At 36.1% G+C, this 27,760-nt stretch overlaps 1 protein-coding gene across 1 annotated transcript in view; it reads left to right on the plus strand.

The window, feature by feature from the left end:
- The first annotated feature begins 261 nt into the window (after nt 1-261).
- CSP9 (chemosensory protein 9) overlaps nt 262-27,760 on the plus strand; it is a 48,679-nt gene continuing 21,180 nt past the window's right edge. The window contains exon 1 of the mRNA XM_028170130.2: nt 262-623. Coding sequence (XP_028025931.2) covers nt 419-623 — 205 coding nt within the window. The 5' untranslated portion in view covers nt 262-418. The remainder of the gene's footprint in view (nt 624-27,760) is intronic.

Below are 27,760 nucleotides of genomic sequence, written 5' to 3' on the forward strand. Positions count from 1 at the left end.
TTTCGAAAATGTCGATAACTAACTGTACATAATAACAGTTTTCATTCACAAGTCCTAATAAGGTACACACGATCCGTTAACTTTCTTTAAAAAAAAACAGCTATGTCAAGAGTATAGAGACCTCTTTGTTGTACAAACTACCGATTTGTTCTCAAGGCTCCCTTGATAAAACCAGTCTTAGAGTATTCGCTGCAACGAGGCTGCACTAAAGAAAGCATCTCGATTTGATCGTGAGCCAACGCTAATAACCTTAAAAACAAGCGCGTAGCCGCGCGCCCTCCATAACTAAACGCAAACTCGATTCGCGCGCACGAATGACGTTCTAATTTTAAAATTGCGCGGGAGTTCTCCAGTGCCACAATAAGCATAATTTGTGATGTGATTTTATAATTTAGATTCTCTTTTTTTTTAATTCGAAATGCGTGCTGTGATTTTTTTGTATGCCTGTGTGTTTGTTGTGGTGGGACAGGACATCAACGCAATGATGAGTATGCCGAAATACGACGAAAGATACGATTATTTAGACGTTGACGATATATTTAGAAATAAAAGACTTGTCAGAAACTATGTTGATTGTTTGATAAATGCTCAAAGGTGCACGCCAGAAGGAAAAGCCTTGAAAAGTGAGTAATATAGACAGACTATTGATTAAATCTATTTGTTAGGTAGCAAGCATCATTTTTTTTGATAAAGGAATGTAAAGCATAATCGAGATTATAGATTTAAGTATTTTTTTCAATTTACTTCATTTATTTTTAAAATTATGCACCTTAAACCTAAGAACGATGCTGTTATCTTTATGTGTATATATAAATGAATTGCTGTTCGTTAGTCTCGCTAAAACTCAAGAACGGCTGTACCGATTTGCCTAATTTTGGTCTTGAATTATTTGTGGAAGTCCAGAGAAGGTTTAAAAGGTAGTTAAATATGAAAATGCTCGGAATTAAATAAAAATAACAATTTTGTTTTCCCTTTGATGTGTCCCCCGTCGGACGGATTCCGTTTGTTTGTTTTAAGATTATTTTATACAAAAGTTTAGGTCTTTTATATATCGATTGAGGCACTACGAAGTCTGTCGGGTCAACTAGTCGTTATTAAAATTCTCCAGTTTCATTAAAAACAAAGTTAACGTGCTCTGTGGCTTCTTATTCGTTTTCTATTCCATTTTTTCTAGGTAGGTAAATAAAAATAGGCTTAATACCAGATGGACAGGGGCCACAGCCTATGCTGGTATAAAAAAACAACTTTGCTCGGAGCTCCGGGGTGATATTTTGCACTATAGAGTCTACCGACCTTGTATTGGGTGTCAGCTATCTTTATATCTGGTGGTAACGTCGCTGCGTTATCCGGAGAGCAGTGTTAGTAAAATATCCGTCTTTCTCTGACTCTACGACAATTACATTTTCTAGATCGTTGAAAACTGAAATAAGATTTATGCATTACATAAATAATCACTATTTATCGTGTAAAAATGTACTTTATAATAAGTCTGATAGTTATAATTTTGATACATTTGATAGAAAATATTGATTGAGATACTGCGGTGACCGCAAATAAGGTCACAAGAGCAGCGAACATAGTTCAATAAACGAGTATATTTAAAGACGTTATCTCAATCATTAATGTATATGCACAAGTCTTATAAGATTCGATTGATCTATTGCACCAACTCTTACTTACTGTTCGTTGTAGTCGACGGGTTCGGCGTGGACAGTGACCGGTTCTTGAGGGTCTTAAAAGCACCGAGAGTGATTCAGGGGGATCCGAAAAGACATGTTTCGGGCGACGACGGCTTTGCATTGCCCCGTCGCGATCTTTTTTTTCCCTACCTATGCTGATAGCCTTGAGAGGCTATTTCAGCTTTTCCTTGATGTGTAGGTGAGCTCACAAGGCTCAAACCGGGAGTGTTGCTAACACTGGCCCTAGCAAGAGAAGTTTTTTTCCCTAGCTATGCTGATAGCCTTGAGAGGCTATTTCAGCTTCACCTTAACTTGTAGGTTCAAACCGGAAGTGTTGCTAACACTGGCCCTAGCAAGAGCAGTGCTTCGTAGAATCTACCACCGGATCGGAAACGCAACCCACTGAGAAGATCCGGCGAGAAACTCAGTGGGCTGTGCCTATGGGTTAATTCACTCGTCGAGCCCTTCGTCGCAAGCGACGGGTTCGACGAGGACGGTGACCGATGCTTGTGGTACCAAAAACCACCGTTAATGGATCGGGAGGATCCGTAATATCAGTCGCGGTCGTTTAAGATAATTGTATTGAACACTTCTCGGGCAATCAGTTTGAATTAAAATAGAACACTTCCAATCACATCAAGCTGTATTATGACTGCGGGTCAATCAATGCTGTTTTCTTTTCATTCCGCACTTTTCAAATGTAGTGTATTCGTCAAATTTGTTGATGTGTGAGGGGAAGACAGATACTACGAAAGCATCTATATATTAATACGTGAAGGAAATACTTTGTATCCCTTTTTACGATAATTGCGCGGACGGAGGAGTGTGAAATTTTCCACACTTATAGAGAATATAGAGAAGAAGTGCACAATGCTAATATTTTTTTAAAATAATACATAAAAGATACATTAAATTAATAAAGAAAAACTTACACAACTACATACCATGTATTTGACGCACACACGCATGCATACTATATAGTGTCAAACTTTTGTTTTTGGCGTCTGCTGTCAAATTAAGAATAGATTAAATATTGTTTGCCTTTGTTAATATTTTTTATCGTGTAGTCTTGGCGAAATTTGTGATTATAGAAGTATAAAATACAATCATAATAGTGTACAAACTTACAATTCCAATTAATTATAGTCGAATTTCGACAACTGCGGGACCTCTAGTACTATTTAAAATATGGAGAGATTTTTTTTAAAAACCTTTGAACTTTTTTCTTCTTTATTATAGTTATCGATTCTTTGCAAAGGCAAAAAGATAAAAGTGAGACTTGTTGTAGAGGGTAGATTGAGTGATTTACATAATCTTCAATCTAAACATATGGACAGGTTTGATTGGAATGCAATAAAACGCAGATTGCATCACCATTTTTCCTGTTTCTTTGTTCGTTACGATTATTTAGAATTTATACATATTATATGAAGGTATTTGCATATTTAAATTATTTCCAACAAATTTTGCCTCAAAACTAAATTACATAAATTTTAAAATTGATATTTAGCATGAAGTGTACATCCAGTTCGTTTATTTGTTGTGGATGGTTCCGTATATTTAATAATTGTGTTTGTAACTTAATTTAGTCATAGCATTTAGTTTTCAATTCATGCTATTTCATTAATTACTGAATTAACCATCTCCAAAAAACACTCAGTTAGAAAATTATAATATATGTTCGAGAAAGAATAGTAATGGAAAAATTACATTAGGGGGCTTGAACAATATTGAGTATGTCCAACTATTTATCCGTTGACATTCCCATCTCATCCATATATTGTAATTAATATCTTCTCATTTGTCTGTTTTGAGAACTCGCTCCCTAATTCCCATCTTATAATGGTGATAAAGCGTTTTACTCCAGTATAGGCAATTTGACAGTTGCTTGTTTTTTGTATATTTTCCGCAATATAATGATGCTGCGACCTCATGGTATCTCAGCAGACACTATCTCAAGGTAGGCCATTGACGTTCTACGTTTATTTGTTGCCTTCAAAATCCGAAGGGTTGACTTGATGATGTGCTTTTATCCATGATTATGAAAATCGACATTACCAGTAGGATTGCTGAGTCTCTGGTCGGGACTTTTCTAAATCTAGTTTGAAGAAGGACATATCAAAGACATGCACTCAGGAAAGACCGTGTAAAGTGTAAAACTATTTCTGAATAAAAGTATAATTGTGGATCAGCGCAGTGGTTTGTTAACTACGGTGTTGTTTACCCATCTATACTACTAATAAGCTCACTGAGTTTCTCGCCGGATCTTCTCGGTGGGTCGCGTTTCCGATCCGGTGGTAGATTCTGCGAAGCACTGCTCTTGCTAGGGTCAGTGTTAGCAACTCTCCGGTTTGAGCCCCGTGAGCTCACCTACACACGTTAGGGTGAAGCTGAAGTAGCCTCTCAAGGCTATCAGCATAGGCAGGAAAAAAAAAAGAACTACTAATATAATATATTTCAAGTTCGTTCGTAAAGCGTGTCCAACACTTTCGGTTTTATAAATTTTATGGGGTCAAAGACAAAGGGCGTCGTCAATGAACCGTTTTTTTCTATGAATAAGATAAAAAGTACATTACGTGTAATGGTTTTCTTAATGGAGTTATTTCCGAAAATCATTTGGTAGAACCAAACATTAGTGTGAGATTAGAGCATTGAACTTAAAATATAAATAAAATAAAAAAAAACAAATTGTGTGTTAATATATTTGAGACCGGGACTTATCTTTAAATCTGTTTTTGTTTTTTACAGTTGATTGTGTTCGTGTCAATGTTAAGTTTGAATAAAACAAGGTCGGATGTTTTATTAAATATAATATGTTTTTCTTAGATTGCATGCGGCAGAGATGCGAATGTTGAGATGGATGTGTGGAGTGACAAGAATGGACAAGATAAAGAATGAGTATATCAGAGGAAGTGTGAAAGTGGCCCCGGTAAGCAACAAATTAAGGAGCGGACGGTTAGCGTGGTATGGACATGTGGTGCGTAGAGAGAAGATGCATGTGACTAGGAAATGTATGGAAATGGTAGTGCAAGGTAGAGGGGGAAGAGGTTGACCGAAGAAGACATGGATGGAGTGTGTGAATTACGACCCCACCTAGTGGGATAAGGTGGAGAAAAAGAAGAATATGTTTTTTTTAGATTCGTTTGCAACGTATCTTTTTGTTTCTATAAAAAATTCAATGCGACAATATATTTTTTTTGTAATAATACTCATAAAAGCCGTTTAGTTAGTAAATATAATACTATATTTTGATTCTTGAAACGCGCTTCTTATGTGAAACGATTATCTCTTTCTGGTTCAACACTAATCATACCAACACTTACTGGTACCTATTTCTACCATAGCGGGTAGATAGCGGTATACGACATGTATTACTCGAATTAAACAGAACTAAACAAAAACAAAAAATAGTATAATAACTGTAGATTAATTGGTAAGAAGAAGTCATGAAGTCAATTGTGCGAAATCAATAAGATGATACGTGCATTTTCATTGCAAAAATCCAAAATGGGTCATTTGATCCAGTATGGTATGTTTAGTGTTAAATAGATTATTTTTATCTGCATTTGCGAAGTTTTCACGAAAACTGGTTACATAAACATTTATGAATGTTTTACGTCCTTCATCAAATAACTTTACTTCCCAGTTAATTTCTGTATTGTAATATCTGACATTAACGGTGACCAATTTAAAATTCAGATTTGTCAGATTAATTTCAATTTTATTGTAAATATTTATCTATAATTAATTATTTACATAATTATATTGTTCGTTTCCTTCTCGATTTCGGCTACTTCATTTAGTTTTATCGATTAAAATTGTTCTAAATTAGTGTCGAATTTGAGTTCCAGCTTTGTTCAAACTACTTTCGTACATCACAGATGAGGGATTTCAAAAAACTAGAGGTCCCGCAGTAGTCGAAATTCGACTATAATTATTTGGAATTGTAAGTTTGGACACTATTATGATTGTATTTTATACTTCTATAATCACAAATTTCGCCAAGACTACACTATAAAAAATTAACAAAGACAAACAATATTTAATCTATTCTGAATTTGACAACAGACGTCAAGAACAAAAGTTTGACAATAAATAGTATGCATGCGTGTGTGCGTCAAATACATGGTATGTAGTGTGTATAATGTTTTCTTTATTGATTTAATGTATCTTTTATGCATTATTTAAAAAAAATATTAGCATTGTGCACTTCTTCTCTATATTTTCTATAAGTGTGGAAAATTTCATACTCCTCCGTCCGCGCAATTTTCGTAAAAAGGGATACAAAGTTTTTGCTTCACGCATTAATATAAAGATTTGTTGAAAAATAAAATTAATTGAGTCCTTTGTTTATTCAGCGATGATATTTCTGAATAAACTTTCGCGGTTACCCGTGCGAGATGCATTGCAGTCAGAACGCAGTTTGATTGTCGATTGTATTCGAATCAATGCCAAATTGAGTTTGACTTTCTCAAATCCACGTATCCTCGTAAATAGACACAAACAAACACACATACAAACATAAAACAGACAACTTAAAAACTTTTTTGCTCTGTTTCGTCAACCGATTTCTGTTTTGTTTTTTGTTTAATAATAACGATGAGCTTTAGTGTTATGTGAAATGGAAAAACTTTGGAAATTGTCAGTTTTATTTTATCCAAATTATAATCGCAAAAAATGCGAAAATGTAACCCAAAAATGAGTCTAAGTTTTGAAATTTCGGTGATTATGGTAAAATCTATTTAAAAGTTTTTAAAATGATTACCTAATTAATTTTAATGATTTCACAATTATATTTTTAGTGATGTAAAGTAATTACCATAGCTCATAGACATTACCATGTTCTCGCATTTATTTAATACGTACCTATAGCTCTCGATTTTTCGGCTTCTCTCTATTTTTGTTTCACCTTTGAAAATCGATAGTAATAAAAATTTATGCGATAATGATTTTGAAAACCATTCATTATCCTTGCCGCTTTATGGTACGACTATGACATTATGTTTTGCGTTCAATATATTTGATGATGAAATTTAACAAGCAATTTGAACTCGGTCTTGATCATAGACTATAAGCTTTTAATTATTATTTTTTTGTACAAATTTCGTCATATCCACTATTCAGCGAACCTTGAGCCAACGAATGTTTTAGTATCATTACACAACGGAATAATACGAAAAAAAATCGCTTCTTATGATGTTACCACAGAAAATTCCGATCTGTACAAAAAAAAATTAACAATTTATTAGAACAAAAACAAACGAAGCACGTCATATGTATTCGTGTGAAATACAGTTTCGTTCGAAACGTGATGGGAATTGTAATCGCATTCCAAATAGCTTCACTTCCTATTCCATGTTGTGGCAGGTGACTGTGCGTCGACAATGACGCCTATTTGTTGTCGTTTTTTTTTTGTTCCATTTATCCTGTTTGTTTTATTTAGATCTACATGTTGAACTCAATAGAATTAGTGGCCAAGAATATATACGTTTTATTTAGAACTAGAGGTCCCGCAGTAGTCGAAATTCGACTATAATGAATTGGAATTGTAAGTTTGTACACTATTATGATTGTATTTTATACTTCTATAATCACAAATTTCGCCAAGACTACACTATAAAAAATATTAACAAAGACAAACAATATTTAATCTCAATTTGACAACAGACGTCAAGAACAAAAGTTTGACAATAAATAGTATGCATGCGTGTGTGCGTCAAATACTTACATGGTACGTAGTGTGTGTACTGTTTTCTTTATTGATTTAAAGTATCTTTTATGCATTATTTGAAAAAAATATTAGCATTGTTCACTCCTTCTCTATATTCTCTATAAGTGTGAGAAGTTTCATACTCCTCCCTCGGCGCAATTTTCGTAAAAAGGGGTACAAAGTTTTTGCTTCACGTGTTAATATCTAGATATTATGCTTGCAGATGAGTTCATTGTCTAATATGCTATCACAGACGGCGCAACTCCAATGTCTCTGTCCATGGATAATACGCTTAATATTTAAAACGACTGTCTATCTTGAAGCAAAGTATTCAAATTAAAGTAAGTTTCATTTGCATTTTTACGTCAGTTTCACTCTCCGAATTAATAAATATGGTGGTTTTGCGTTGACTGCACCGTACCCACCAATTCACCCACTCACCCAACAACCTGGGTCACGCCTACATAAATTAGGAAATTAATTACTTATGTAAGGAACTGGGGATTGGGTGTTTGCCTAAATTTAGGTTTGCCTTTTATTTTCACACTAGCGACCCGCCCTCGCTTCGCTTCGGAAACATTAAAACAAAGATGAAACCAAAAAAATAAAATATTTTTTTTTTTTTTAAAAGTAGCCTATGTTCATCAGGGACAATATCGGCTTCTAATGGAAAAATAATTTTTTAAATCGGTCCAGTAGTTTCGGAGCCTATTCGAAACAAACAAACAAACAAATCTTTCCTCTTTATAATATTAGTATAGAAAATCAATTCTTCATTCGTGCTTGCTAGGTTTCTTTGTAAAGATTATAAAATATATAAGATAATAATATAAAAAAAACCCTTTGTCGGGCAAAGGCAGAATTTTTAGCATCAGATTTTTTTTTCCAAATAGGTAATGCTGGATGCTTCCTTATTAGATCACAATTTTATAGTTTGACAACATTGATGCATGATAAGAATAAAATAATATTATAACAAATAATCATTTATTAATTTTTTCCTTATTAAACAAATATAATGAAAGCAATTAACGGCCGTCTGGTGTAGTGGTAAGTGACATGGTCACTACACAAGGGGGTCGCGGGTTCGAATCCCGCCAAGGAAGATATTTGTATGATAAATATAAATGTCTTTTCCAGGGTTATGGATGTATATTAAATATATGTATGTGTATAATAAAAATCTTACATTTATATCCGTTATCTGGTACCTGTAACACAAGTTCTTTACGAACTTATCACGGGACCAGTTAACGTGGCGTGATTGTTAGTAAATATATTTATATTTAATTTAAAAAAATATTAACATAATAATTATAATATCCCTAACTGTTTTGTAGATGTACTTCACATATCGTTATGCTCTATATAAATGATAAGAAAAGTTCTGTTAGATATTATGTGAATTTTGTTTACAAAAATAATGGTCTTTCTTTTTCAATACTTTTCTGTGTGTGGTAAAGAATCTATTTCAAATAAAAGTACAGTTATATGTGTTCTTATAGATGACAAAGTTGATACGCGCACACACATGGCGACCCGTTGCATGACACCGTTCACAAAGGCCACGACGCATTTCCTATTCGAGTCGCGGATCATGATCATTGATTTCATTCATTGGAAACGCATTGTCGATCTCAATTATCGAGCTACATCGAAAAACACATTACTGAACTAATTGTAATGTATATAAAACGTAATTTATTTATAATCTATACATCTATATATTAATACGTGAAGCAAAACCTTTGCATCCCTTTTTACGAAAATTGCGCGGACGGAGGAGTATGTAATTTTCCACACTTATAGAAAATATAGAGAAGAAGTGCACAATGCTAATATTTTTTTTAAATAATGCATATAGATACATTAAATCAATAAAGAAAACATTACACACACTACATACCATGTATCTGACGCACACACGCATGCATACTATTTATTGTCAAACTTTTGTTCTTGACGTCTGTTGTCAAATTGAGAATAGATTAAATATTGTTTGTCTTTGTTAATATTTTTATAATGTAGTCTTGGCGAAATTTGTGATTATAGAAGTATAAAATACAATCATAATAGTGTACAAACTTACAATTCCAAATAATTATAGTCGAATTTCGACTACTGCGGGACCACTAGTATAAATAAAATTGGAGTGTCTGTTTGTAATATTGAAATAACCACTTTTTACTACATGCATATGAATATATAAGTATATACGGTACATACACCAAAATAACATTTTTTACAATTTTTGTCTGTCTGTCTGTTTGTTCCGGCTAATCTCTGGAACAGCTGGGCCATTTTGACGTGACTTTCACTGATAGGTAGCCGATGATATAACGAGTAACTTAGGCTACTTTTTTTAGACTAGCTTTGCGCCGCAGCGTTACCCGCGGTACGACAATAACCGCGGGTAACATCGCGGAACTCAGTTATCAATAATAAAATAAATGTTTCCGAAGCGAAACGAGGGCGGGTTGCTAGTACATAATATATTCATAATTAATCTCGAATTTTAGAAAATACGAAAATCACACATACATTCGATATACTAGAATCAGAATCATAATATTATTATGTATAGTTCGATAGCCCAATGGACGAAATTCGATCTTAACCACGGATACTTTATGATATAGATTAATTTTATGTCATAAATTTTTTCTTTTGTTTGATTCCCGACATTTTTTCTTGAAAATTAACTATTATATGACTATTGAATGCGTTCTTTTCTTGAATTTTTTTTTATTACTTAGAGGATTGGGCGAGCTCAAAGCCCACCTGGTGTTAAGTGGTTACTAGAGCCCATAGACATCTACGACGTAAAAGCACCACCCGCCTTGACATATAAGTTCTAAGGTCTGAAGTATGGTTACAACGGCTGCCCCACCCTTCAAACCGAAACGCATTACTGCTTCACGGCAGAAATAGGTGGGGTGGTGGTACCTACCCGCGCGGACTCACAATAGGTCCTACCACCAGTAAGGCATTCAAGGCTCACCAGATAAAATAGTGTCTACCAGCCTACGACCGTTACGGGAGTTAAATGGTTGCTGAATCCATAGATATCAGAACATGAATGCCCTCACCCACTTTGAGACTTGTCTCAATTGTATAGGTTGATTTTTATGACATCTTGTTATTTCTTCATGGAAGTTGTTCGCCAACATGATTTAAGTACGGATGTTAGTACAAAAATTGTTAATTTGCTAGCGGGATTCGAACATCCGCATAGGTGCATCGCTCGATACGAGTACACCGTGCGTCTTATCTTTTAAGCTACGGCAACTATCTGAAGAAGCACATCAATCTATATATATATAAATAAATTGCTGTTCGTTAGTCTCGCTAAAACTCGAGAACGACTGGACCGATTTGGCTAATTTTGGTCTTGAATTATTTGTGGAGGTCCAGAGAAGGTTTAAAAGGTTAGATAAATATGAAAATGTTCGGAATTAAATAAAAATAACAATTTTGTTTTTACTTTGATGTCCCCCGTCGGACGGATTCCTTTTGTTTGCTTTAAGTTTATTTTATACAAAAGTTTAGGTCTTTTATTTATCGATTCAGGCACTAAGAAGTCTGCCGGGTCAGCTAGTTTAAAATAAAATCCATCAAATCAGAAGGCCGGTCGTGTCAGTTCACGACTGTCATTAATAAATATTAAACGTCAAATCTTCAAGTCTACGAATAAGCTGTATGAAACATTTTTTGTCTGAAAGTTCAATGACACGTAATAAACATTCCGAAATAGAATTTGTTTAAATTTTTTTCTAATTAGTTTTAACCGTGAGAAGTTTCTTGTATGCACATAAAGGCACGGTTTCTTGTAAGCATTACTGTTTGAATTATGTAGGTAAGTTTATCGTCTTTTTTTCCAATCTAATCGTTAATAGTCTAAAGGGCTATTTCAACTTGAGAGAACTTTCTAGCACTAGCCCTAGCAAAGGCAGTGCTGCACTGAATCTACCATCGGATCGGAATCGCGACCGACTGAGAAGATCCAGCGAGAAACTCAGTGGGCTGTATCTGTGGGTTAATTTACTCGCCAAAACCTTCGACAAAAACGGTAAACAGTGCGTGGAATTTAATGATAACGATTTGCAAAATCTATCTAACCTGATCTGTTTATCTTGAGAATTCCTTTTTTAAAATTACCGGCTGTATTTATTTATTTGCGTGCCTAATAATTACTTGAAATTGAAACAAATCTAGTCTTCTTATTAAAGATTGCTCGAAGGTGATTTTTTGACACTTCAGAAGTAAAGACCTTAATAAGAAAACCAGGAGGCCACAATGGACGTACCAAATACAATTTTTTTTTTATTGCCCTTGTAGGCCGACGAGCATACGGCCCATCTGATGGTGAGTGGTTACCGTCGCCCATGGACTTCAGCAATGCCAGGGGCAGAGCCAAGCCGCTGCCTACCTATTATATTATACTACCTATTATATTATAAAACAATGCTTGCGTAAAGTTATTACCTGCCTATTTCTGCCATGAAGCAGTCATGCGTTTCGGTTTGAAGGGTGGGGCAGCTGTTGTAACTATACTGAGATCTTAGAACTTATATCTCAAGGTGGGTGGCGCATTTACGTTGTAGATGTCTATGGGGTCCAGTAACCACTTAACACCAGGTGGGCTGCGAGCTCGTCCACCCATCTAAGCAATAAAAAATAAATAAATAAAAAGTTACCTTTTAAAGAAACTGAGAATTCAAAAATAGAGTGTGCCATAAATACTTTATTAGACCGCAAAATAAAATCCATTAGGTATATATAAAATTAAGATTAAGTTTGAGATTTATAATAGAGATGGCGGTTGATTGTTAATATATACATATATTTCTTTCAAACAACTAGAGCGTGTAAAGAGAATTGTTTGAGAACTATATACCTATTCGTATTTTCGTCTGTTATAAAAAAAGCCAGCGGCTCGGTGTCTCCTAATAAAGTGTTCCGAGTCGTCCATTTTGATTTTATTGCGATAAAGAATGTGGTATTTGGAATTTATAACATTATTTATTACCTATGAATTGAAATTAATTTAATTCGCCAGAGCGTTGTTATTAGCAAGTATTATAATATAGCTTAAGAATGCGTCTTCATGATTGTGGAAACATTAAAACATATGATTTAAATCTTAAATTGATATATTTTACAAAATGGTATAAAAACGTTCATAAATTTTAAAATGCTAAAAAATCTAAATGTTATATTAAATCACAAATCTATTTTTGTTGTATTCATTCACTGTGCAGCAAGGAAGTGAGCGTTGATCACCTCTGGCAATCTACCGTGCAATTTATAAAAGATGTCGTGCACGAATCACAGCCCAAAAAGAAATCCAAGTAAAGGCAGCATTGGATGTCTACCGAGACCTGGGACTTAATTGAGAAGCGTAGAGAGCTTAAGGCTGGCGGTGCCAGAATGCAGGAGTTGAACGTCATGAGTTCCGCCATACAGGCTGCCTGCCGTCGTGACCGAAACACAGCGCTACAATCAATATGTGAAGAGGTTGAAAGGCATTCTCAAAATTTTGAAACAAAAGATTTACACATGAAAATCAGACTTATAACTCGTCAATTTAAGCCAAAGACTTGAGCTATTGAGAATGCGTCTGGAGATACTGTCACTGAGATCAAAAAGATTGTTAGCGCTTGGAAAGACTATTGCAAGTCTCTGTTTACTGACACCACAACAAAGATCTCAATGACCTACAGTGAACCCTCGGAACTGGAGCCGATGCCTCTAAAAGACGAGGTGCGAGCAGCTATCAACCACCTTAAACGGAATAAGGCTGTAGGTTTTGATGAAATCTCCATCGAGACAATAAAAGCCATGGGGGAAATCGGAGTGGATATACTGCACATCATTTGTTGTCGAATTTGGGTCACTGGAGTTTGGCCGAGCGATTGGTCACATTCGATATTCATTCCACTTCACAAAAAGGGATCAACGAAGAAGTGATATAACTACAGAATAATTTCTCTCGTATCCCACGCCAGTAAAATCATGCTGCACATAATTAACACGAGGTTCCAAGGTTACTTGTCCCGAGAGATCGCCCCCGAGCAAGCAGGTTTTGTAAAAGGTCGAGACACAACAGAGCAACTACTCGTAATGCGGCAAATTATAGAAAAGGCCAGAGAATTTAATATTAGCCTATATGTGTGCTTCGTGGATTTCCGAAAGGCTTTTGATACCGTCAAGTGGTGGAAGCTGACGGAAATGGGTGTACCGCAACATCTTGTACACACCATCAGACGTCTGTACGAAGATGGCACGGCCGCTGTTCGTGTTGACAGTATTGACTCCGAACGCTTCAGCACACAGGCAGGCGTTAGGCAGGGCTGCATACTATCTCCTCTTTTATTTAATATATACACAGAGTATATAATGCGGATAGTTCTTGAAGATTGGGATAAAGGAATATCCGTTGGTGGTCGGAAAATATCAAACTTGAGATACGCCGATGATACTACCCTCTTGGCGTCAACCAGAGACGAAATCGAGGTGCTTCTTCGCCGGCTGGAGACTACAGCGTTGGATTTTGGACTTTGGATTTGCGATCAATCGTGATAAGACCAAAATGATGATCGTAGATCGTGCTAACATCAACCAACCGGAAGTCCAACATATAGCGGGATGCGAGGTAGTTAATAGCTATGTATATCTAGGCTCCACTATCACCAACGCTGGAGGCTGCGAAGATCAGATCCGAAGACGTTGCGCCGTGACAAGATCCTCAGTTGAGAGGCTAACAAAGATTTGGAGAGACCGCAGAATAACCAAAAACACAAAAGTTCGGTTAGATGCCTGATGCCTGGTCTTTCCAATCTCTCTGTATGGGGCTGAGACGTGGACGCTGAGGATGCAAGACCGTCGTAAGATTGACGCACTGGAAATGTGGTGTTGGAGACGTCTCCTCAGAATTCCGTGGACCGCGCACCGTACCAACATTTCGATCCTGAAAGAGCTCAACATCAAGGAGAGACTTTCGTCAACAGTCCAATTACGAATCCTCAAGTTCTTCGGACACATCACTCGTAATGAGGACTCCATTGAGCGGTTGGTGGTGCAAGGGAAAGTCGAGAGCAAAAGATCTCACGGACGATCTCCAACACGATGGACCGACCTCATAAAATCTGTGACTCACTCCAACATAAATGTTTGCTCTCACTCTGCGAAACATCGTGCCACATGGCGTCGCATCGCGAGAGCATCGGTATCGCAGGATCCGACTGATGCATGACCACGACCACTCTGTCAAGAGTGTACGAATAGGAAGAATTCACTCGTGAATGAGTTATGTGTGTTCGTGTTTTCCATAATAGGTATTGTGTTTTTAATCTTAAAAATTAGATAGTTTTATGTATGTTTCCTACATACTGTAAGCGGCTGGATCGAATTTGTTGATATTTCATGGAATCTTTAGATTGGCCTAGCGAGTGATCCTCTGAAGTTTTGTAACGATAGTGCTAAAGTCAAATCATAGATCGACTGGCAAAGCGAACCGGGTCTTACTAGTTTATATAGTATAGTATGTATAATATATGTAGTTTGCCAGGTACCAGCTTTGGAATGAGCTGAATAAATGAAGAGAATGACGGTGTTTCCACAGAAATAAATCAAGATCAAGATCTTGATATTATTTCTGTGGTGTTTCCCGAGCGCTATGACATGTCCTTCTTCAAACGAGGCTTGTGGAGCATTAAGCGGTACGCAGTGGCTTGGCTCTGTCCCTGGCATTGCTGACGTCTATGAGCGACAGTAACCACTCACCTTCAGGTGGGGCCGTATGCTCGTCTGACTACACAGGCAAAATAAATAGTTTATAATATGTATACCTTTGTCAAATAAAAAAGAAGTGAAAGAATTCTAGCATGTTTCTTAAGTCGAAAGATGCTTCTAGACTAGCTGTTTCTTATGTATAAATCGAATTTACGGAAAATCTAGCGAATAGAAATATTTTCTGTTTCATTTTGTACAGTATTGTTTCGTAGAAGCATGTCTGTACAAAATTATTATTTTTCTTTTTCTCGGAACATCAAGATTAGTTCTAAAATATAGTCGTCAAACATGTTGTATGGAATGAGTTTTACGTGCTACCTAGCCCTTAGACCACAATCCACTGAGTTTCTCGCCGAATCTTCTTAGTGGGATTCCGATCCGATGGTAGATTCAGTGAAGCCCTGCTTTTGCTAGGGCTAGTGCTAGAAAATTCTCAGGTTGGAATAGCCCTTTAGATTATGAACAATTAGGTTGAAAAAAAGAGACGATAAACTTACCTACATAATTCAAACACTTTCCACGATTGACGTGACTACAGAGGCTACGTTATTTACAAATGAATGAATGCTGGTCCTTAATATTAATTAATAAAACCAAGTGCACGGACCAAGTGTAAAAAGTGATAATTAATTTATCTTCAAGGTCTAATTATAAATAAATCACAGATTACACATTTAACCTTTCCGAGTGAATAATAAAATTTAAAAAATCATAACGAAACATAATCTACTGACAAGTATTATTTTGGGATCCACGGATATTCAAATTTCAAAAACCATATTGACTTGATTGATTAATTTGTGAATAGAAATGTTTTGTAGTGTGAAGTGTGTTTTGTATGAATCTTGATCTTTTCTTGGCACATTTTATTATCAGGGGAAAACATATATGAATTTGCAAAAATATGATTAATTCATTCGGAGCTCAAAATAAACACCATTTAAAGAAAGACTCAATAAAGCAGTTTAATGAAGATTATAATTAGTGTAATTAGATAGTGTGTAGAATTTAAATTTATTTTTCACGCTTTCTAGAGCTTTTTTTATATATTACGATAACGAGGCTTCCGTTACGTAAACCTGCAAAATTGTTTTGTATTATTATTATCTTATGTAGTGTGTTTTTCATTTTAATGATTCATAGTCTTAATTAACGAATTATAATTAATCCTTTTAAAGAATAGTAGCTGTTTATTTAAAAATGTAAAACCTGTTCTTCTGAAGCCTCGGAAAATTTGCAACCAACGATAATTTATAACATCCAAGTTGTGATTTTTTATTTTAAATAAAGCTACTCTTAAATAATAGAAATAATAAAAATAATAATAATAAATAATATTAAATAAAATAATAAATAAATATTTACTAACAATCACGCCACGTTAACTGGTCCCGTGATAAGTTCGTAAAGAACTTGTGTTACAGGTACCAGATGACGGAAATAAATGTAAGATTTTTATTATACACATACATATATTTAATATACATCCATAAACCTGGAAAAGACATTTATATTTATCATACAAATATCTTCCCTTGGCGGGATTCGAACCCGCAACCCCCTTGTCTAGTGACCATGTCACTTACCACTACACCAGACGGCCGTATAATAAGGCCGTAATAAAGCTACTCTTAAGAGAAACACTTATATTGTAGACGTATATAGTTGTAGACGTAATTAAAACAGCCACGTATAATATTAAACGGATCTTGCGTTTTCTATAAATTGTAATGTAATAAATATCTGGTTTTTTTTAATGACTTTCAAAAATCGATTCGCATTTGATTTCGTATTCAAGGCGGGCCACAGATTTTTCTATACTAATCAGAAAATTAATTAATAAAAACAAGGGTATTTCTTTGTCCTGAACAACTATAAGATTTTGTGGCAATCTATACTCGGTAAATCTAAAATCATCACTGGAGTGTTGTCTGTAACATAAGTTAGCGGAATCGTCATCGTCATATTAAGATGAAGTTATTTCTTAAGAGAATTTATTAATATATTCCTTTTAATATTGTATAAACTATTACATTTATGTATGTATGTATATGTATATTTGTAATTTAATATAAACTTCATTGCAACTACCACTTTTTACTCTGCACTACCTTTGGTTGACTGATAGAGAATGCTTTAGGCATTAAGTCCGCTAATGTAAATTTTACATGAAGTGTAATAAATAAATAAATAAATACATAAGTGCTAAATATAATTAGATGCACACGCACAAAGTTCACCACGCACGTTTCATCTTCCTCTTCTTGTTGAGATGTCGTATTTTTACATCGAAAGTGTTTCACGGTTAAATCATATTACAATTAAATTGTATACGTTTAATACAGCCTTCCCAAAGTGGGCGATAACGCCCCCTTGTGGGCGCTACAGGTATAAAGGGGGGCGGTAAGAGACCCAGAAAAAAAGTGGGGGCGTTGTGTAGAGGCTTGGGAGGCGGTTTTTTAATTTCATCTAGGAAGACCCTTAGACACCGACTTGGCTCTCGCTATAGTGGTTTCTTAAGTAGGTGAAGAAATGGGGGCGCTAAAAATAATTTATTCTCAAAATGGGCAGTATAGACAAAATAAGTTTGGGAGCCCTTGGTTTAATAAATGACACTGTTTCAATTCGCACATGCATCTGGGATCTTCTATTCGATTTGGGTAAAAAAAAAAACAGTTGATCGCTTCACGCAAACCTGATTTTAATCCCGTCTTTATTATAGCAAAGTAAATAAATTAAACACGCCTTTTTTTTTCTGAATTACACTACGTCTGTCATCGGTTCCATCGGGTAAGTAACGCCATCCGCGGGTAGCTGGAATGGCCCCTTAGGTTACCAGCGAATACGTAGGAGAAAAAAGTTCCTCCTTTTCATTCCTCCTCCTCATTCCTCCTTTCATTAGAAAACTATGTTTGGAAAATGGAGCAATAGGCATCAATAATTTTACAAGAAAAAAAACCGAGTTTGATGTACCATAAAAATACAGAAACTTGTTGTGTTTTATAGGTTTTTAAGTTAAAGATGTCATCAGTAAGCTGCAACAGCTAAATTATGATGTATGTAGGGTAATTAAAAATGTTAATTAATAGTGGTGCTTCATATTACACAACTGAATGATGAAATTGCCATACTGGTTCTCATAAATTCTTTGGGTATGTTTAAAGAGTTTTTTAAAATCATATGCAGATGTCGAAGTAATTTTCATTATTTAAATAAATAGTTAATGAAATTACGCTTATCATTTAAAAAAAAGGTGTTTTAATTTCTTAATTCTTCATTAGAACTAAGTTGAAATTGTAATGCGTGAGATCTATTTGTCAGAGACGCCTGCAACAAAACAAAACTATTTCATCTGGATACGATACGATTCATCGTAACGATTCATCTTAACGATTCATTGTAAGCATTAAAAAGTTTAAACTATGGATACAAAAGCGGTTTAATTTTGTACGTTTAAAAAACCATACGGTTCTAATTATATGTAGTTAAAAAAACCTATTTGTATTTTATTGGTGAATCTCGATTAGATATATTGAGTTAATAGAACATTTGAATTTTAATATCTAGCATAATATACATTGCGAATGTTTTTATGCACATTAAAAAAATCAGTTTACGATTCGAAAACAGGTTCGGATAATGGCGCTGATTTATTTTTAAACTACATTTTTTTTTATAGTTATTCCAATAATGTGATTATGGATAACAATTTTGGAATAACATAGCATCTGGGGCCATTAAAGTTGTTTTTTTTTAAATTTATTACGATAACGTCGATGTTTTAACAACATTGTTTTGTGAGTCGAATTTTATTACACCCATACATATATTTATACATATTAGTATGTAATAAAATAGTTTAATTATTAATAAGATTATTAATCTACAAATTTCTTTAAGAGGATATAAAAAAGCTGTCATATTTTGTAATTTCAAGATTTTGACTTTCCAGTTCATTATATTTCATCGATGTAGAAAGATCAAAAATTTTTTTGGCTTACAATATTATTTTTAAAAACAAAATTTGCGTGGTTAATAGTCTAGCTAGAGTCCCAGCTGTTGCTTAGTAGTTACGGGATCCGATAGACATCTCAACTCTTTTAATATTAAAATTAAAACACGCGATTAATGAGTTTATTGTAATGTAAACCACTAACGTCTATTTAAAAAAAATACCAATCAAAACCATCAGAGAGGTGGCGAAGTTAATAATAAAATAGTACCACACTATTGTGGTTTTGAATGAGAATCTTGCGATGTTAACCATTAATAACCTCCATTATTATGAAATCAACACTTAATAGATTGTTACTTAATCGATAAAGACCGTGACCGTTTATAAATCATAGTACATAATATATCGAAGATATACTATGAAGTATTTATATATGTCTTATGTGGTAATTATATGAAATAATTGTTATTCTTTCTGGAAGACAGAGGTGGTTGCGTGTGACGGTACTAAATTATTTACGTAATGTAAAATCAAGAATATTCTAAAATCTAATTGTGGTTGAAATGAAATGTGAAATTGAAAAATAAAATTAATTTGAAATGTCATGGACGAATTTTCTTCGATACGAATAAGGAAATCAACTGTCTTTAATAATTATTAGCTGTACCCGTCCGCTTCGCTGGGCATTTAAAATTAACATTATTATTTGTCACCCCACAAAGATTCTCATCATTAACGCCCCCGCAACTGGTGTAGGGAGTCCAACACCCATATAAATATTAGCCTATCCTTTAAGCATATGTATTTTCTACATGGATACCAAGTTTCAAGTCAATCGGATGCATGGTTCAGTAGTTATAATGGAGCATCCGTAAAAACCACTGTAGATTTATATATGGGTATTAGTATAGATTGTAAGTATAAAAGTGCTATTGACAGAACTAGATAAAATTCCAACTCTCAATAAGGCAATCTTTATCTTATTTTTACAACATGAAAGTTATCAACATAACCCTGACGTTTCTAAAGGTGCTCAAAGTTTTTTTTTTTTTCATTTTAATTTTCTCATAGCGATTCCGGTCTGGGACCATCTGTGATGTATCGATTTCGGTACGTCAATATAGTAACGCTATTAAACTAACAAATTGACAATTAAGTATATATCACCAGTACCGGATTTTTTTTCTGTACTGCTACTGTTACGTCTACGTCCATAGAAATCAGACCGTGAACCACTCATCGAAAAACATGAAGCCTTATTGTAGAATGACCTCTCTACTCTTCGAATTGAAACGCAGCAAACTCCAAGTTCGCCCTAGAAATAGGTAGGCGCTTACACGTGCAAAGTGCGTGATGTAACAAGAAAAAAAAACCCAGTTATATTTAAAATAAAAGACATGTAAATTTTGAATTATAATACACAGTGTAAAATTAAAATGGCAGTATAAATCGTGCAAAAACTTGCGCCGTTATCAAATGATATTATAATTGGCTGCTTTGATCATTAAACTAGTCTTGTATTCTTCTGAACTGGATATTTTTCGAAAATCTTTTCCTGGCATTAATAATTATGAACAAGCTTTAAACCACTTTAGTATTTTAATTTATTATTAGTATTATATTTATGTTTGAATGTATCTATTTTGCTTAATGAGACATTTCGAGAATGTTCTTTGCATTAAAAAAAATGTACGTACACCATCTGTCATCTATCTCGTGCTTTTTAGCATGAATTATAATATATTGAATTTTGCGAATAGAACAATTACAGCTTATCATTTAAGAATTGTATATGATCTTCAATAGTTTTTGATTCTGATCGCCAAATTTATTAATTATATTATTTCATGCTCGGATAAGCAAGCCCATGGCCCAAATTACGTTAAGTTTTTACTGAAATCCATAGACAGCGCAATGGTTACTAGCCACATTATGGCCGAAGTCTCAACTGTACTGTCGACTGCCCCCTTCAAATCTGAATATATGCATGCTTCACGACAGAAACAGTGGAAATGGTGATACTTCCTGTGCGGAGTTCGAATCAACCACCATTGTATAGACTATCTAGCTAGACTATATATTCTTCGATAATAGCTTATGCGTTCGTAATTGCAGAATCATTAGCAAGTAACTTCGGGCCATTCTCTTCGTACCTATATATCGACCGGGGAGCATTTGTTGCTAATTTCGCATCATTTATTCGTGAGAGCAATTGGCTTTGATAGTGAATTAGGGATCCGATTGCCTAATTCATAATTCTCTAGATCATATCTAAAATTGGCAGGGCTTGTAATAAGACAAGCTCGCACAAGTACCATCCTCCCATTTTGTGTCGAAGTAATAATGCTTTTGAAAAAATGATCTTATGATATTCCAAGTTAAGCAGTTGCAGTATCTATGAGCTCCGGTATAAACGTTTAAAATTAGGCGGTCTGTGTGCTCATCTGTCCTATTTAGTTAAAAAGTACCTTCTGGAGAACGCAATATTAGCAGAGAAAATCCTGGTCATCGTTCTCGTCGAACCCGTCGCTTGTGACAAAGGGCTCGGCGAGTTCATAAACCCACAGACACACCGAGCTTCTCGTCGGATCTTCTCAGTGGATCGCGTTTCCGATCCGGTGGTAGATTCTGTGAAGCACTGCTCTTGCCAGGGCTAGTGTTAGCAACGATGTCAGGTTTGAGCCCCGGAGCTCACCTACTAGCTCGGTGAATCTAGAATAACACTTCGACGTTACTAGAATAGGTAGGAATAAAAAAAAGAGAAAATTACTTTCGTATAATAAATTCTCGGAAAGACCCTTTTAATCAAGGCAATGACGGAAGACCTTTTATTGTACTATTACAAGCCCCTTGTTTGAGAGGTTGCATGTTCCAGAATTGTCACCATTGTTCTTTTCTCCATCGTTATTGTGTACGTAATATAAAGTGTGTCACAAGTGACATCAAGGTAATAGACCTTCTGCTGGTGAAAGCTATGATAAAATATAGCATAAACGTGGCAAATTCAATAGTTCCAAGTTATGTCCAAGTATTTTACAAGTTCCGAATTCCATAGACTGCACGCCGGACTAACTTATCCATTTTATAGCCCGATATTACCACAAGGCTGTCCGCTATCTGCTTCCAGCGTATTCTCAAGTACTTCGGTCACATCACTTGTAAAGACCCTGCAACCTGGAGAAGCTACTTGGTCAGTTTGACGGGAGAAGATCACGCGGATGCTCACCTATCCACTGGTCAGATCTGGTAAAGTCGCTCACCGGCCTGCCAATAACCGAGGCTATAAAGATCTCTGAGGGTAGAAAGACGTGGAGAAGCATAGCGCATCGAGCGATCATCACTTCAAGCTAGACACGACCTTCAACAATGAAGAGACTGACTAAGGAGAGAGAGAGAGAGAGAGAGAGAGAGAGGGAGAGAGAGAGAGAGAGGGAGAGAGAGAGAGAGAGAGAGGGAGAGAGAGAGAGATAGAAGTAATTTTACGGGAAACGTGTACAAAACAAGAACAAATCCAACCAATCGAACAGCAGTAAACAAGGCGAACAAGCGAACTCCGAATTAATTCAAAAAGAAATACTTTCAGTTTTTATGCGCGATATCAAATCCAGGTTGACGTATGACGTACATACGTTCATGAGCAAAACTGGGGGGCTGTATGGTCATCAAATAAAAAAGCGGAAATTATTGAGTCAGGCACGCGACTGGTCGTGAATTCCGAACGATTAAGTAACAATATGACGTGTGAAGTTACCTTGTTGAACGTAACACCTTAATGCAGCTGGCGTGGTGAATTTAAATGGTCGTCACATGCAAAGCAGAGATGTTATGGTTGGGATCTCAGGTTTGTACCACTTTGTTAGATTCGGTTGTGTTTCTTCGCTGTACCTACCTATTATTTTGTGTTGAGTATTATTCACGTTGTGGTTGGTGGGCAAGGTAAAAGGGAAAAGACCCGCCGGCCGGCCACCAAACCGTTGGTCGGATCAGATAACTGCGCTCACAGAACTCTCTGTTACGAACGCCCTGAGAGAAGCCGAAAACCGAAGCAAATGGAAGCTGAGGGTACAAAGAGCCACGAAGGGCTTTCAAGGACACGACCTTCAGCAATGAAGTATTCGACTAAGAAGAAGAAGAAGAAGATTATTCACATCACGCCAAAGCATACTTAATACTTTCTGTTGCGATGGTATGAATAATCGAGTTACGAATAGTCTCGTAAGCAGTCTCGTACGTCATCTTAGCAAAAAAAAGTCTCATAAATATAGTAAAATACACAAAAATTTCATACTAAAAGATAATAAGATCCTTATTTAAGTTTGTTGTAACACTGTAGGTCACTTTATTGTAAAACTTATGAAGAATTTTTTTTTAACAAATATTCGTAATGCAAATAGTGTCTAGATTTATAATTGATGAGAAATGAATTGGAATCTAGACTAATCTTCTACACCTATGTGTATTTGAAAGATATACATATGTGTTTATGTACGTACGTTCTCTGTAGACTCCGAAGTGGCAAGATCGATTTCCATGAAATTTTCAGGAATTTTGTATGTGTGTAGCTATCAAATCAAAGTCAAATCTAAGGTCGGCATCCTTAGAGGGCCAGATTTGCTAATACATATTGCTAATCTCTATAGATAAAAATGAATTGCTGTTCGTTAGTCTCGCTAAAACTCGAGAAGCCCAGAGAAGGTTTAAAAGGTATAAAAATATGAAAATGCTCGGAATAAAATAAAAATAACAATTTTGTTTTTACTGGTGGTAGGACCTTTTGTGAGTCCGCGCGGGTAGGTACCAACACCCTGCCTATTTCCGCCGTGAAGCAGTAATGCGTTTCGGTTTGAAGGGTGGGGCAGCCGTTGTAACTATACTGAGATCTTAGAACTTATATCTCAAGGTGGGTGGCGCATTTACGTTTTAGATGTTCATGGGCTCCCGTAACCACTTAACACCTGGTGGGCTGTGAGCTCGTCCACCCATCTAAGCAGTAAAAAAAAAAGCCTTTGATGTGTCCCCCGTCGGACGGATTCCTTTTATTACTCTATTAAGGCACTACGAAGTCTGCCGGGTCAGCTAGTACATAATAATATTGTCCTATTTTTATAACTAAAATATGCTCCTATGCGTTTCAAATATAAACTTGTAAAAAATACCGCGACATAATGATATACATATTTAGATGTTAAATATTCTTCGATTCTTTACCTACCTAACAACCGGTGTTTCATTTTTTGCATATCCGATCAAAGGCTACATAATACAAAATACTCTATTCTTTTAAATATAAATTTAAACCTCAATTACCATTCGCTAACACAATCGCAAATTGACTAATGTATAATATGTATAGAATCTACATATACATAAGCACAAGGCTAGATATGTATTTAATTACCTAACAATTCATTTTTTTAAGAACGGACTAGCGAGTAATATCGTAATACAGAATAAAGTTTACGTTGTTTGATATTACATAAAAACACACGAGCAGAATTTACAACCTTCTCTTGAAGTTGGTAAAAAATTAACCTTAATTTTCGTGTTATTTTTTAAATTTCTTTATTATGTCCTTATCACCGGAGCGATGAATACGTAAAGTAAAAAATATTCGAAGCAGATACTTAATCAATATTAACGGATACTAATATTTATTTTGTTTGATAGTCTATAAACTTTTTAAGAAGCTTTATAATTCATGATACCGCAATGTATAGGTAAGACAGCTAGTGGCGTCTTGTGTAGTACGAGACATTGACCTGCTGATTTCTATTTGTGTTTCATTGCGTGAAGAATGTATGTTTTTTTTTAATTTTCATAAATTTCGGTAGGCAGCGGCTTGGCTCTGCCCCTGGCATTGCTGAAGTCCATGGGCGACGGTAACCACTCACCATCAGGTGGGCCGTATGCTCGTCTGCCTACAAGGACAATAAAAAAAATAAAATGTATTGGTGATTTTATAGCACCGCACTGTTTATCTAATAACAAATGGACTGTAATTGTATTCATTGAAGGGTCTCATTAGCAAATCTTCGGAACCATTATCACGTTTTCGATATTAAGTGATATGAAAAATAATCTTCGGAAGACTTATAAGTCTAGACTAGGTGAAGTCGTTGAAGCGATCCCTTCTCCAAACTCCAGGTATATCGTCAAATCAGCTCAAGGGAACTCGATTAGAACCTACATACCTGTGACTAGGTTCCCAATGAGTATACTGTCGTCGTGCCTACCGCTGGGCACTGGATTGGATGTACCACTAGCATTCTTTATGTTCGTGAGCGATGGTGATCATCGACTATACGATTATTGATAGACCGTATGCTCATTTGCCTCTAAAAACAATAAAAACCAGACCAAACTGCAGTTCCTGACATCTTCCCATTTCAGTTACGTCCAAGTTGTCTTAATTTAAGCGTTCGGAAACTTGAAAATCTTTTAGAACTCTGCAACCTTAATTTCGTATTGTTTTAAACCAGTTTATCGGGAAATATAATTTTGGTAAACGTAATTAAACTTTGTTTTATTTAAATATATAAAACTAGGTTTAATTACGTGACGTAGGAACGTGAATTTAAACGACTTTGCCATTCCGTACAGCATTAGTCTGCTGTAATTTTTTTTTTTTTGTTTTTTATACCTAAGCTGATAGCCTTGAGAGGCTATGTCAGCGTAACCCTAACTTTAGTAGGTGAGCTCACGGGGCTCAACCTGACGATGTTGCTAACACGAACCCTAGCAAGAGCCGTGCTTCGCAGAATCTACCACCGGATCGGAAACGCGACCCACTGAGAAGATCCAGCGAGAAACTCAGTGGGCTGTGTCTGAGAGTTAATTTACTCGTCGAGCCCTTCGTCGCAAGCGACGGGTTCGACGAGAACGGTGACCGGTGCTTGAAGTACCTAAAAGCACCGTTAGTGGATCGGGAGGATCCGAGATGACGTGTTTTGGGCGACGTCGACTGCTTTCCATTCTGTCCGCAGGATCGGGAATGTAGTTACCGGCGGCCACGATGAGAGGGTTCTCGTGTCGTGCCGCTTTATCGAAGTGGCGCATGGACGCCGACTGCAGATACTTACTGATGGACTCTAAGTCCAGGTCGTCATGGAGGTCGACGTTCCTGACGAACCACGGGGCTCCGACGGCTATCCTGCAAAAACGGGATTGAATGATTTGAAATGATTTTAAGTGTATGCGGGCCGCGTGAGCGAACACTACACTTGCATAGGTCATGACGGGGCGTATGCAAGTTTTGTAGAGTGTCACCTTATTTCTAAGGGACATTTTACTTCGCCTACATATCATCGGGTAGAGACGTCCTAGAATGAAGGCGGCACGGTCGCGTACCGTCTTGATGTGGGGGCGGAATGTCATCCTACTGTCGAGGGTGACGCCTAAATATTTGACCTTCGGGGCCCACGGTATGGGCTGGTCGAACATCGTGATCGGGCGAACGGCGGGGGCGGGGGTATTGACGCGCCTAGTCGGGAGGGGGATGCTCAGCGTGGTGTTCGGAGGGCGACCCCTTTTGAAGAGCACCGCTGTGCTTTTCGTGGGGTTGATGTCGATGCGCCACTTCCGGAACCACTGTCCCATGGTGGTAGCTGCGGTCTGAAGTCGTCGATGAAGCAACGCCTTCTACCTACACGAGTAGTAGATGGCGGTGTCATCGGCGAAGAGCGCCAGATGGGTCTCCGGAGACCGGGGTATATCATTGATATACAAACTAAATAGTAACGGGGAGAGGGCGGAGCCTTGCGGGACTCCGGCTGTGACGTGACGGGGTCGGGAACGCGTTCCCTCGACTCGATATCGGAACGAACGGTTCGACAAGTAGTCTCGTATGATGAGCACGAGTCTGTCTGGCACTCCCATGTTATACAGTTTGTATATCAAACCGTTGTGCCAGACTTTGTCGAACGCCTTCGCTATATCGAAGAAGAGGGCTCCTGTCGGAATGGCTTCTGCTGTAATTATGAAGCGGTAACGATCACGGTACAGGGCGTGTCTCGACAATAAGGAAGGCTCCTTATTCAATAACATTACGGTGTGTAAGCTTGAAAGAACTGAAAATATCTTGTGATTCTGTTTATAATTTAAGAATAAAGTTGTTGGATTTCGATGTTGAACAATAAAATATCTGTGTTTCTAATAATAACTAGTGGTCCCTCAGTAGTCGGAATTCGACTAGAATTAATTGAAATAATTATAAGTTTGAATATTATTTTGGTGCTATTGTCAAAGTCTATTTATTATACTTCTATAATCACAAATTTCGCCAAGACTACACTATAGACAAATAATATTAATCTATTCTCAATTTAACCACAGACTTTATAAAATAACAAAATTTTGAAAATACACAAAGGAGTCTGCGTGTGTGTGTGAGTCAAATACATGGTAGTGTGTGCAATGTTTTTTTATTGAATTAATTTTTATGGATAATTTTAAAAACATATTAGCATTCTGTACTTCTTCTGTATATTTTCTATAAGTGTGAGATCATATTTCATAGTCCTTCGTCCGCGCAATTATCGTAAAAAGGGGTACAAAGTTTTCGCTTCACGTAATAATATACCTATAGATAAACTAATAAAATAAAAGTAATAAACTAAAAATCTC

Source organism: Bombyx mandarina, chromosome 19 (assembly GCF_030267445.1).
Source record: "Bombyx mandarina strain Sakado chromosome 19, ASM3026744v2".
Taxonomy (NCBI): domain Eukaryota; kingdom Metazoa; phylum Arthropoda; class Insecta; order Lepidoptera; family Bombycidae; genus Bombyx; species Bombyx mandarina.